The sequence below is a fragment of the Manis pentadactyla genome, chromosome 1 (assembly GCF_030020395.1).
Source record: "Manis pentadactyla isolate mManPen7 chromosome 1, mManPen7.hap1, whole genome shotgun sequence".
Taxonomy (NCBI): domain Eukaryota; kingdom Metazoa; phylum Chordata; class Mammalia; order Pholidota; family Manidae; genus Manis; species Manis pentadactyla.
In genome coordinates this window covers 194,162,493-194,174,603 of record NC_080019.1, presented here as the reverse complement: position 1 = coordinate 194,174,603, position 12,111 = coordinate 194,162,493, and the positions used below count along the sequence as shown (strand labels likewise).

The following is a 12,111-nucleotide window of genomic DNA, read 5'->3' as shown; positions in this document are numbered from 1 at the left end:
TGAGTCCCTTCAATGAGCAGCAGTATGGCTCGCGAAGCCCATGAATTTCCCGATTTCTGATTCAAGTTTCCTAATTCTAAAACAAAGACCAGATGAACTCAATGGCTTCTGCTGTTCCACAAAGTCAATCATGTGGAACCGGAATCCCAGACATAAAGCAAAAGCCCAAGTGACATATTGTGAAATAGAATCAGAGAGATGTGTGCTTTACATTTTTAAATGACATCCTTAGTGCACACAGAGGTCGGTGATGTTTTCTCCCCTCTCTGATTCTTCCCATGCCTCTTTCATCCCCGACTCACCCAGCCATCCACTCACGGGTCAAATCTCTGCACTTTCACTTCAGAGCTGTGTGACCTTGGGCAACTTACTTAACTGCTCTGTGTGCCGGCTTCCCCATCAGCAGAGAGCAGATAACGCTAATACTGACACCAGCGAGCACATAGCCAGGGTTCAGTATATGGTAACTAAGATTGTTGCTGTGGCTTGTTACTTTAATGGCCCCAGGACATACCTGCCATTCTGGACTGGAAAATTCCACAAGATGATAATGGTGGATCGTTTTCAAAATCTTTGAAACCACTCCTCCGCCTGGGCAGACTGCAAGGGAAGTTCAGGTCTGGCCGGTAGTACTTCCCTAAAGCATAAATAAGTAGCAGACATTCAGTTCCATCAGGTGAGTGCATATCTGCCCACAGAACTCTGGACTGGGACCCACATCAGGTCACTGGGTGGCTGTCAGCCATGTTTTCTGGAATGTGCTCTGGGATGCGGATTCAGGCGGAGGAGAAAGTGCTGCTTTGGTTTGCACACATTTCCTTAAATACTGAAAATGATGGTTTCAGCCCCAGGAGCCCCGACACCCCCTTTGCCCTCTCCTGGCCCCTCACGGGGATTCACACAAACACAAGTTTCCTGTTAAAGAACGTAGTGTCTCCATTACTGATTTAGCTTAATTTGGCAGGTATTAATTAATTAGGTGAAAGTAGACCCATTCCAGAGCTGTCAGTGTGTCATCCTGTCTCTGGGGATAAAAAACCTGTGGCTGGGACTCCTGCACTGTGCGTGATTCAGTCAATAGGCCCGAGGCTGGTCTGGAAACCAGGGGGATTCACGGACACCCCTCGGCCAATTCAGAGGCTATAAAGCACTGTGGTTCACTTGAGTTTGACCTTGCACTTCAAGGTCTCAGAGTCTGGTGAGGAGCCTGGCACCTCCCATTACTAGTTGTGGGTTAGAGGCAACTGACTGTCTGCCTGATCAGTGACGGGGAGAGGACAGAGCCACTGGGAGAAGGCAGTGACATGCCGCCGAGAACCTGGAGCCTGGCTCAGCGAGCGGTCAGCACGCGGTGGGACCGGCCTCATCAGTCAACCGTCGGTCACCCCTACAGAGGACAGTGCACCACACCAAGCCCTGCCACCTTCCCAAGAGGCCCCTGAATGCCCTGACTGCCAACAGGTTCTAGCAGCCAAGCTGCCTTTCCTGAGACCTGCTGTTCATCACACTCAGGCCCTGTCACTTGGGCCACCTCAGTTTGCCACAGCAGCCCTCCTCCCAGCCTTCTAGCTCCCCACAAATGCAGATGTTTCATGCATGAGTTTTCTGAGAGCTTCCTCCCTGGAATATTCATTGGCAGAGACTTTGAACCGTCAGCTTTGAAGGCCTTTATTAAATGCCAATGTATAAGCTGGGAAAGGTGGTATTTTTTTTTTTCCAAAGAGAAGGCCCATCAGTTATGTCATATTCTCTAACTCATCTGGGATCCAAAATGAGTGAACCTGCTGCATTTAGGTCTTTTGCCCTCTCTGACACTTAATTGGAGCTCAGAAGACGAGGAGGGTACAGGGTGAGGCTAGGCGTGAGTGGGAGTAGACTGCGGGCAGAAGAAGGTGCCCTGGGCCGGCACCCCTGGGGGCAAGGGGCTGTTTGAGGGTGTGGGTGCTTGGTCTAGAAGTGAGCAGAAGTGAGGAAGAAGCCTGGAATCAGGACAGGCCGGAAGCACCCCCCAAACACCCCTTTGTAATTGATCAAACAGTGCAATATGCAAAATTCAGAAAAACTAGACTGTCAGAATTCACTTTATCAAGGGTGTCTTTGCCTTGGAAAAAGATCCGCGAGGAGTTTCCTTCAGGTTGGGAATTTCCAGTGACTTTAAAGCATTTTCCCTTATAGGTGTCCTGATCTTCAGTTTCGATAACAAATTTTCTTTCTCTTTCCACAAAGTTCAATAACTTTTCGGTGTGTGTTGTCTTGTATGGGTTCTCACACAACCAGCACTACTCAAAGTGTAGTGTGCCATTTCCATCTGTAGTTTCAATAACTGTTTAATTACAAGTAATTTTCTTATAATTGTATGTTTGAACATCAATTCATCCTCATATGCAACTACTGTCCTATTGTTTCTCTCCTGAGCGTTGTGTCTCTACCCGATTGCGTTTTGTGTGGCCACAGCATTGCTTCTGGGCACTCTTGGGGATTTGTTTGGTCATGATATACTCCGTTCAGAACTTTTCTGATGTGTGCTGGTCATCTGTCAATGGTTTTCCCTGTTCACTTCCTCCCTTCCTTGGCCTGCTGAGCGCCCAGAAGGATTCTAGAAGGGCTCAGCTAGCCCAGCGACTGTGAATGGATTTTTTTTTTTTCTGTGAATGGATTTTATCACTATGTTCACTCAATACGCTCATTTACCCATGACTTAGAAGTCATGGTGTGATGGGTTTTCCATAGGGAATGTGCACAGACGCAGACATGGGTCATCAGGGCCTACAGTGTTTACAAGCACCGTCCTTCATTCTTGGCATCCAAAGGGGTAAACTGGGGGTAAGCAAGACACATGTGCAAAATATGTCCTCCAGCTGAGTAGCTTAGTCACGCATTGTAGGGAAACAACCACAGCAGTAAAGATTAGCTCAGAAAGAGAGTGACGAAATCATGAGATAGGGAGTGTGTCAGCAGCTGAGGGCAGACGCAGAGTGATGAGCTGTCAATGCTACACTCACTGGCCAAATGCCGAATGCTTCCTGCCAGAATAAACAGGACTGTCCTTATGTCATACTAGCTTACTACTTACAACTATTCCTCCATCTTCCATGAAGCATCACTCAAATGTGCACATATAAAGCCTAAGAGAATAATGTAGCTAGCTGTGTGCATCCCCCGTGTACAACCCACATGCTGTTCTCCTGAACAACAGTGCCCTAGGGAGCCTGGGTGGGGAAATCAAGGTGGGATCTCCTTGGTTGATCTGCCTGTCTGGTGTGTAGAGTCTGCTGGGGCTTCACCTACCATCAGGAGTGAGACACTGCTGCAGCCAGGACTTCCCGAAGACCTGGTCCACCCGCTCCCCGTGGCGCACCACCAAGACACTCCTCCTTGCTATAGATGCCTGAGACAGTGGAAGGGAAGGAACATGCAATTTAACACGCACACGGTTAGATCTGGGCAAACAGCATCTCTCTTAGGCCTCCAACACCTGGCCTAGCATCCCTCCATAGTGAATCCTTCGAACATTATCCACATCTGTACATACAAACTGTAATATAATTGATAGTACGTATTATCTGTATATGCAGATAACTGCCATCAGCGTCCCTGTGGCCCAGTACATTGAGAGTATGTGTGCCAGATACTGGGGAATAAGCTACAGTCCATGGATTCTCCCTTAGGGGCATCAGGTCCCACTGAGACCAAGGGACAAACATGGGAAGATGAATTACAGAAGGAAGAGGATGGCAGAGCTGACAGTGGCTTGGGGGACTTAATGGGAGACACATGCAGATGCCTTCAGAGCACCACGCCCCGGGGAAGGGACTCATCTGCAACACAGCCGTGCGGCTGACCATTCGCTCTCGGGTCTGCGTCTGCCATGCCGGCGGAGCCTAGAGGGTCTGTGCTGACCACCCGCTTCCTCTAGCACTTCTTCAGTTTATCAGCAGGACCAAGCGGCCTCCCCTCTGGTGGGGAAGTGGTTTGGTTAGGGGCTGTTGAGAAGGAGGGGACACTGGGGAAAGTAGGGCGGGGGGTAAATGTCACCCATCTCACATGTGTTCTTGGAGCCAGCATCGTGGCAGCTCCTGCCAGACCCTCGCAGTCCCCAGGAAGGGTGGGCGATGTAGAATCCCCAGCTGCTTAAGGCAGTGGGCTGTGCTTGCTGGGTCTCTGGTGGGCATATGAAATGTGGTATTTGGAGCCAAAGGAACACTCGATGCCTCTGTATGTAATGTACAGTGTCTCAGGGCCTTGGGGCTGAGTCTGCTGACCTCCAGGCTACTGAGCACCAGACTCCTTATGTCTCCTGGCCCTGACTTGAAAGATCAGAAGCTCCATCTTTTGGGGCCTGGGGAGGTGACCTCTTTGGGATCACACAGTTTGCTGATGCCACAGCTGGGTGGGAGCTCAGGATGTGGGGCAAGGCTGTGTCCTTGTTTCTTCCTTGTCCCATGTCTGAGCACCACGACCGCCCAAACTTTGACCATGTGGTGCAAGTTCTTGCAGACCCTTGGCAGGCTGCCTCTGGGAGCCCAGCTCACAGCAGAGGGGCTTCAGCCCTGTCCTGGGGTGGACAGAACAGTGTGGCCTCAGCACCAGAGGGCATGGCACCCATGTGTGACAGACCAAAGCAGCACCTGAGAGGCTGGGTTCACTATGGAGTCAATACAGATTGTGGTCTCACACTGCTCACTTCACAAAGAAGGATTCTCTGTCACCTGCAAGGCCTGCATGTTGTTCATGCCCCCAGGTGTTTGTGGGGGAGGCAGCTCCCCATTTTGCCTGCTACTGGCTTCACCATCCTTCCTGGAGTTCAGGTCCATGGCCAGGCTGAAGGTGTACGTCCTGTGGGGGAAGAAAAGGGATGCCGGTGTCATGAAGACTCGGAAGTGTCTGGTCATGCCTGTGCCTGAGACGTGCACGTGCCCCACCAGGCAGGTAAGGTCACTGGGAGGAGGAAACCCAGTGGCATCAGGGCTCAGCACGAATCATTCCTGAGTAAACCTGGTGGTTTCTCATCACTGCCACTGTCTGTCAGGGGCTGATGGACGGCCACCAAGCCTCTGTCCTGAGACCTCAGGAGTTCGGCGCCAGGAGCTTCTTGCCAGCCTCTGTCCTGTGTCCCAGCCATCCGCAGCCTCAGGCCACCTGTCTTTCACAGCCACAGCCACACACCCCGGACCATTCATTCCCTGAGTGGTGTTTCGATCTAGTCAGAACTTCTTAAATGTCTGCCAGTCATGCTTTTCCTTTTCATGTTGCCTCTCCTGTCTTGTGCTGTAAATCCCCATTGGCAGGGTCCAGGTCAAACAGGTTTACTTTGTTCATACATTCTCATCCCATCAGATGCCAACATGTATGAAGTGTGGGCTTTAGTTGATCCTAAGCAGACCAAGAACATTGACATCACGCCCAGACCACTGACGCTCCCCTTTTCAGATAAACACGCTGTCTGCAGTGCAGGTGCTATTCATAGCCTCATATTGACTCAGGAAATGTTAGCTGTTTCCGCTTCCTGCAGGCGAGGTGGGGCACCCCTGCCCTGCCTTGTGGTTCACGGTGTAAATAGCAAAGCCTCATTATCTATAAATAACATCTGTGAACTGTACAGTCAGGAAAAAAACTGAATTTTTCTGGTTAGTCTCTCAAATGAAATATAAGTAAGATCATGACGGGAACGTGGAGGTGGGAGCAGAAAGGAAGGAACACAGCATTGTAATATTTCTATTTTCTTTTAGATATAAGTGAACCACTTAATGATTAACTTCCAGCATAGGAATAGATCTGTTTAAATCCTCCCTGGCTTTTAAAAGGGGCTTAGCTGCCGTCTGTGGGGTTCTAAGGACTACGTATGTCCCTGAATTAGCTTGCTAGGGCTGCCAGAACAAAATACCCCAGACGGAAACAGCAGATGCTGGTGCCTCCCAATCCTGGAGGCTGGGAGTCCGAGATGCAGGGGCAGGCAGGGCTGGCTGCCCCGAGGCCTCTCTCCTGGGCGCGTGGACGCCACTCCCTCCCCATGTCCTCACGGGGTCATGCCTCTGTGCACGTCTGTGTCCTCATCTCCTCTTCTCATGAGGACACTAGTCATCGGACTAGGGCCCCCCCAGTGACCTCATTTTACCTTAATCACCTCTGTAAAGACCCAGCCTCCAACTGCAGTCACATTCTGAGGTGTGGCTTCACCACATGAATTGGGGTAACACAGCTCAGCCCTTAACAGTCACTTTATTGCATCTGAGCTACTTGCTAGCAGTTTGTGGTTCTGGAAAGTTACTGAGCACGTACGGCTTCAGCTTGAGAATCTCATCTCAGCTAGAAGACAACAAAATGTTCTCTAAGTGCTAACATCCTTGGCCTCTCTGCTCTCTGTTCCACCATCAGGCACATAGGCTCTTCCCTGCAGAGAGCTGAAAACCAGTGACTCTGAGCCCACTGCTTCCCCACGATCTCGCTGATCACCTCTGATGCTTTTCTTCAAAGTGATGGGCAAACACCATAGTGTGATTTTGCCATCGAGTAAATCCAGACCCCCGGGACCATCGGCACAACAGCTGAAGCTGTCATACTGGTGGTGGGTGACTGATGTTTTAATGGCCAAGTAATGGTCATTGTAGCTGCAAACTTACCCCTAGAACCATGACCCCTCTGGCAGGCAGGGGATTCCTCCCAGGCTGTTTGCACATATCTTCTCAAGCACTGTGAGGCTGGCAGCTCATGTTGCCCAGATTGCATGTGCCCAGAGTGAGCCCTGTGGCTGGCACTGTAGGGGGATTTATCTGTCCACCCACAGCTATGCTAGCCTTTGTGCCACATTTCCCACTACTCAACAGATCATTGGTGTGTTGAGCCATTCAAGGACCATTTTCTAATTTAAGAAGAGTTAAGTGCTTAATTAAGTACACTTTTGGCAGTTTTAAAGGACTAAGCCAGGACAGCTGAGCCTGCTGCCCTAGCCAGGATGGGGGAGCCTCCAGAACATGGCCAATCATACACCCCACAGCCTTGCCTAGTACTTATTTTTCTCCCCCTTTGTTTCAATTTCTGTTACTATTTATTGATTCCTAAGGCAAACTTGTTTCTAAGAATAGTCCCAGACATGTCAGGCTGAAACACTGGAATGGTTATGTTGGTGACATTGACTGACAGATTAAGTGTGAAGCAAAAAATGTAGCAGCCACACACTCATCATCTCCAGAATCTTCATGGCATCGTTCTAGAAACATCCAGGCTTGCCAATTGCCTGGTGATTGTGCAGCCCTCCCTTCCTGAGCAGGGAGTGGAGAATGTGCTAAAAAGGACAGGGGCTGTAGGGGAGCCCCAAGCCCCTGGAACTCGATGGTCAGAGTGTAACCAGCACCCCCTCTCCTGCTTTCCTTGAACAGTTTCCTGGGCTGGTGACAGACAGAGTTGGTTCTAAAGGGAAAGAAGCACTTCCTGAGTGTGACATCATACGCCTCTCTGCCCCCCGGGGTTGGGGTCTTCTCAGCGGTCCAGGAGGAGGGGTGCATTTGATTACCCCTTGTGGTACCATGTCCTGGGGTTCTGTGTGGCCCACAGGACACATGCCATGTCCACGCCTGCGCCTGGGGTGGCTATGATCCTTTTGTAGAAGCTGTGTCCCTTTGCACACTGGGTGTGGGACGCTCGGAGCTGGGGACTCCCAGCTCACATGGTGTTTGCAAACCTCAGCCCTGAGTTTGTCTGACTTCTCTCCCTTTATTCTCTCTTTGACCTAATTTCCTTATGTTCTTCCCTTTAAGTTTAAAACTGATTAATTTATATTTTGAATAAGTAATGTATTTATATGTTTCAAACATTTAAAAATTATGTAATGGAAGAGAGTGAAATACCTCCTTCCCATTCCTCGACCCTTCACCCGGCTCCCCCTCTGTGACCACTGTTGGAAGTTTCTGGAGATTTTTTCAGGGAACTTTTAAGCACAGACATGCATATACATACATATCATGCATATTATGTGTTATTATGCTTTATGTCATCCCGTCCCACTAGCAGTACTTACACATGGCTCTGCAATTTATTTTTTTTCATATCAATACATAAGATACTCATGAACCATTTTTAAAACCTCCAAGTTTCTATTGTGTGGATGTCTCAATCCATTTCACTGACTTGTTTTTTAATTGCATTAGCTCTCAGGCAGTTTAGGTCATAGTTGAAAGTTTATGCACACTTTTTCCCATTTTCTAATCAAATACTAATGTAGCTGCTGCTATAAAAAGATTTTGCAGGTGTGACTAATGCCCTAATTACTGACTTTAAGTCAATCAAAAGGCAGATGATCCTGGGTGGGCCTGACTTACTCAGCTAGTTCTTTAAAACAGCTTAGGACTTCCCTTAGCTCAGAGAGTGCAAATAGCAGCTGTGTGTGCAACTGCTGTCAGATCTGCCTGGGGGGTCCTCCCCCATGTCACATGCAGGTGACAAGCTCCCCATCGCCCATGCTCCCCAGCTTGCTCTGGTCCCCTTCTCTCCTTGCTGGCTCTTGCTTAGCTGGCCCGACACTTGCACGAGGCAATTCCTTGTAATGAATCCATATATGGACATGTATACATACGGAGTGTCATATGTTCATATAACAATGATATAAGCAACATAACATAAAAATATAAATTATTTATTATATTTTCACGTAAGTATTGAGCATAAGTATAAATATTTTATATTTTATATTTTATATATGTATTTATGTTATATACATATATATGTAAAATAAAAATAACTGTCTTGCTTCTCTGGTGAAACTTGCTGATCTGAAGCTGGTATCAGGAGTGGGGTGCTACTGTAACAGACACCTCAAGTAGGGGGGCAGCTTTGGGCTGAACAGTGAGTGGAGGCTGGGGGAGTTCTGAGAATCACGGTAAAGTTTAAATGGCCTTGGACAGACGGTTAGTAGCTAGGTGCTGGTGAGGGACAGAGGGAGTCAGATACATGATAGGAAATTGGAGGAAGGGGCATCCTTGTAGGTAGCAAAGAGTTTAGTGAGATTGTCCTTGGAAAGCAGAACTTGTAAGGGATGAAATTTGTTATATAGCCAAGAATATTTCCAAGCAATGTGTTCAAGGTTTGGACTGGTTTCTTCCTGATGCTTATGGTAAAATGCGAGGAGAGGAATTGGGGGAAGAATTGTTAAACAAAAGGAACCCAATGATTCTGAAAAGCCTTAGCCTCTCCAGATGACGCTAAAGATGATAAAGTGAAGAGGTTCTCCAGCTGAACGTGGAAGAAGTGGGCCACCGGGGGTCCTACAGCTTCAGGGAAATGAATTCCGCCGGCGACCACGAAAGCTTGGGAGCAGACCCCAAGCCTCGGATCAGACCCCAGCCCCGGGCAAAATGTGACTGTGGCCTTGTGAGACCCCAAGCTGAGTCATGCCCAGACTCCCCATGCATGAAAACTGTGAGATAATAATTGTGCATTGTTCTAGCTGTTAAGTTCACGGCCATCTGTTATATAGCAATAGAAAATTAAAAATGCATCTTAAGACTCAACTGTTTATATGCTGAGCCCAGGCTTAGGGTCTGATTACAATGTCCATAGTAAGGAAGTGGTATGTCTCAGCTGTTTGGTATTAGGATCTCAGAAGCCATATAGAGAAAGCGTTGTTTTCTGAAGGTCACCATCAGGAAACCATGAATCAACCAAGATATTTACTGTTTACCTACAGGGGTAATGTTACCAGTATAGGGGTAATGTTACCAGCACAGAAAAGACCATTTTTACTGATGATAGACTGGTCCAGAAACAAGCAAACACTGTGACCGTGGCATTTAGATGGAAGTGAGACACTAACGCGGAGAGAGACCTTGGGCTGCCGACAGACGACTCACTCACCTGTGCCTCACCCAGGTGTCGCACTCGCTGGCCCGCTCCGTGTAGTTCTCTGGCAGGAAGCCCCGGCAGCCGGTCCGATGCGAGATCCCAATGGCCCAGCCCTCGCTGGCTTCCTCCTGCTGAGTGGGGTCCACAAAGATGTAGTCGCCAGGACGCAGTGTCAGCTCGTCCACGTTCTGGGGTTTGTACTGGAATAGGGCTCTCAGGGTCTGGAAAAAAGGGAAGTGCCTTCATGACTCAAGCAAGGACAGGTGCTGAGAAATGTCACAGTAGGAGGCCGTTCCACCTGCTTGTTGCTTGCAGGCTCCGGATGTGCGCTGCACCTCCAAGACACTACCCCAGCCTTTGTCCAGTGGTAGTGTGAAATAGAACAAAATGCAGCAGAGAATCCTTTGGGTAGATTTAGAAATGAATTTTGGCATCTATCCATCTATCTATCTATCTATCTATCCTTCAATCACCTCTCTCTTTTTACTTATTTCTTACACAAAAGATCTTGAAGATAACTAGACCTTCTCATCCACCTTCCTTAGGGTGAGGTTATCTACAGCTTCTTTACACTATGGAACATGGTAGATTCATGCGTACTTAGTTCCCTGGGTCCAAAAGGAACACAGCACGCTTTCTATTTAAACCAGTCAGCTTGGGGGGAGGAAGTCTTGGGAGGAGGTTTCACCCAAATCATTACTTAAACAAATTAATGAGCAGTACAACATATTCATAAATTTTTATAGTAGTCCATTTTTATTACCAGAAATGCTTCATTTTTTCATCCAATTTCTGTGTGTCCACAACTCATATATAAAAGAAGGCTAGTTCTAAATTGTATGAAAAAGGAAATTATTTTAGAGAAAGAGTAGAATTTCTTCTTTCTACTGAAATGCTCTGGCAGAGGGCTCCTGGGGGTGAGGCTCTGCTGGACCCCGCTCTTCCTCTGTGGTGGGGAGGGGAAGGGGGTGGGGGTAGGAGTCAGCAAAACGGCCCCCCTGGGCGGCTCCAGCAGAGGCCTCCAGGCCTGGGTTACTCACCTGGTAGTGCACGAAGCGCATGTCTCGGGAGTACAGCGCTGCGGTCCACTGGCAGCCGGGGCCCAGGCGGATGGCTCTGGCCAGCTGCTCCAGCGCCCTCTGGTGGTGGGGGTAGAACTTGTGGGCCAGCGTCAGGTGCAGCTGCTTGGTGCAAGGCTTCACGGTGCAGTCTGTGAAGTCAGGTAAACACAGGGGTGCTGGGCACCCTTAACCGCACTGTCACCCCTGCACACCCAGGACCAGCTCTCAATGTCTCAATGTCTTGGCACATGGGGCTTCCTGCCTCTGCCCACTCCTTACCCCTCTAGCCTGGGGCTTCCTTGAAGGCAATGAACCTTCCCTGACTATACCATCTCAAAGAGTTTACCTTCTAAGGGAGATGAGTGGATACCTGCAGATTTTAAAGGAGTGAGAAAGAGGGGGCTGTAGAGATGTGGGTTTTGGGGGGTTGGGGGACTTATGGAAGCTAGTTGCCCAAACAGTTGGTAAAATGTATGGTGTGACAGCTTTTCTGTCGGTCCCTGTGGGGGTGCACATTACTCAGCAGGCTGGACCAGAAGCCTCTCCCACCAGTTCAATGGCTTTTTGTTCCACTGCAGAGTCTCAGCAGGAAAATGCCACAGGCAATACAACCCCACAAAACACAACAGCAGGTCTAAGATTCTGCTCTCTCGGGGTGGCCTCCAGCTCAGGGCCCAGCCCTCCGGCCCCCAGCCCATGCTCCCAGGTCAGCCACGCCGGATTTCAGCAGGGCCACAGAATCATTTATGTTACGTTCTGGGGAGGGGCTGCTGCGCGGAGGCAGCACAGACTTCGGTCTCTGGTAGACCTGGCTTTACCGCCTTCAGCCCCTTCTGGCAGGTGGCCTTTGGGGGCACTGTGACCTGTGTGGCCTGACGCAGCTTCCGTTTCAACAGCAACAACTTGCACCCAGTGCCGCCTGCCTGCTGGGCCGCCTGGAAACCAGCCCCTAACTTGTGGTCTCTGGGAGTCTCAGGAAATACTTGTCACTGCCACCTCTCCCAAGAGCAACACCAGCCAACAGCCTGTTCCCCCCACAGAAAATGTCAAGGATGATGCGAGCACCTCCCGGAGCCCAGGCTTGTCTTCCATCCTGTACGTGAGCCTTTGGTGGTGAACATGAAACCCTGCAGGTGGAAGCCTAAGCGGACAGCATGTGGGCGGCGGGGCAGCCCCTCTCCGAGCTGCTCAGCCGTGGGGAGGACAGCCTCACTCC

At 49.5% G+C, this 12,111-nt stretch overlaps 1 protein-coding gene across 3 annotated transcripts in view; it reads right to left on the bottom strand.

Moving 5' to 3' along the window:
* UBASH3A (ubiquitin associated and SH3 domain containing A) overlaps positions 1-12,111 on the bottom strand; it is a 34,189-nt gene that overhangs the window by 12,436 nt on the left and 9,642 nt on the right. For all 3 annotated transcript variants that reach the window (XM_036876894.2, XM_036876893.2, XM_057504900.1), the window contains exons 5-9: positions 10,875-11,044; positions 9,847-10,055; positions 4,710-4,836; positions 3,289-3,388; positions 515-637 (exon numbers count right to left, since the gene is read on the bottom strand). In XM_036876894.2, coding sequence (XP_036732789.2) covers positions 515-637; positions 3,289-3,388; positions 4,710-4,836; positions 9,847-10,055; positions 10,875-11,044 — 729 coding nt within the window. The remainder of the gene's footprint in view (positions 1-514; positions 638-3,288; positions 3,389-4,709; positions 4,837-9,846; positions 10,056-10,874; positions 11,045-12,111) is intronic.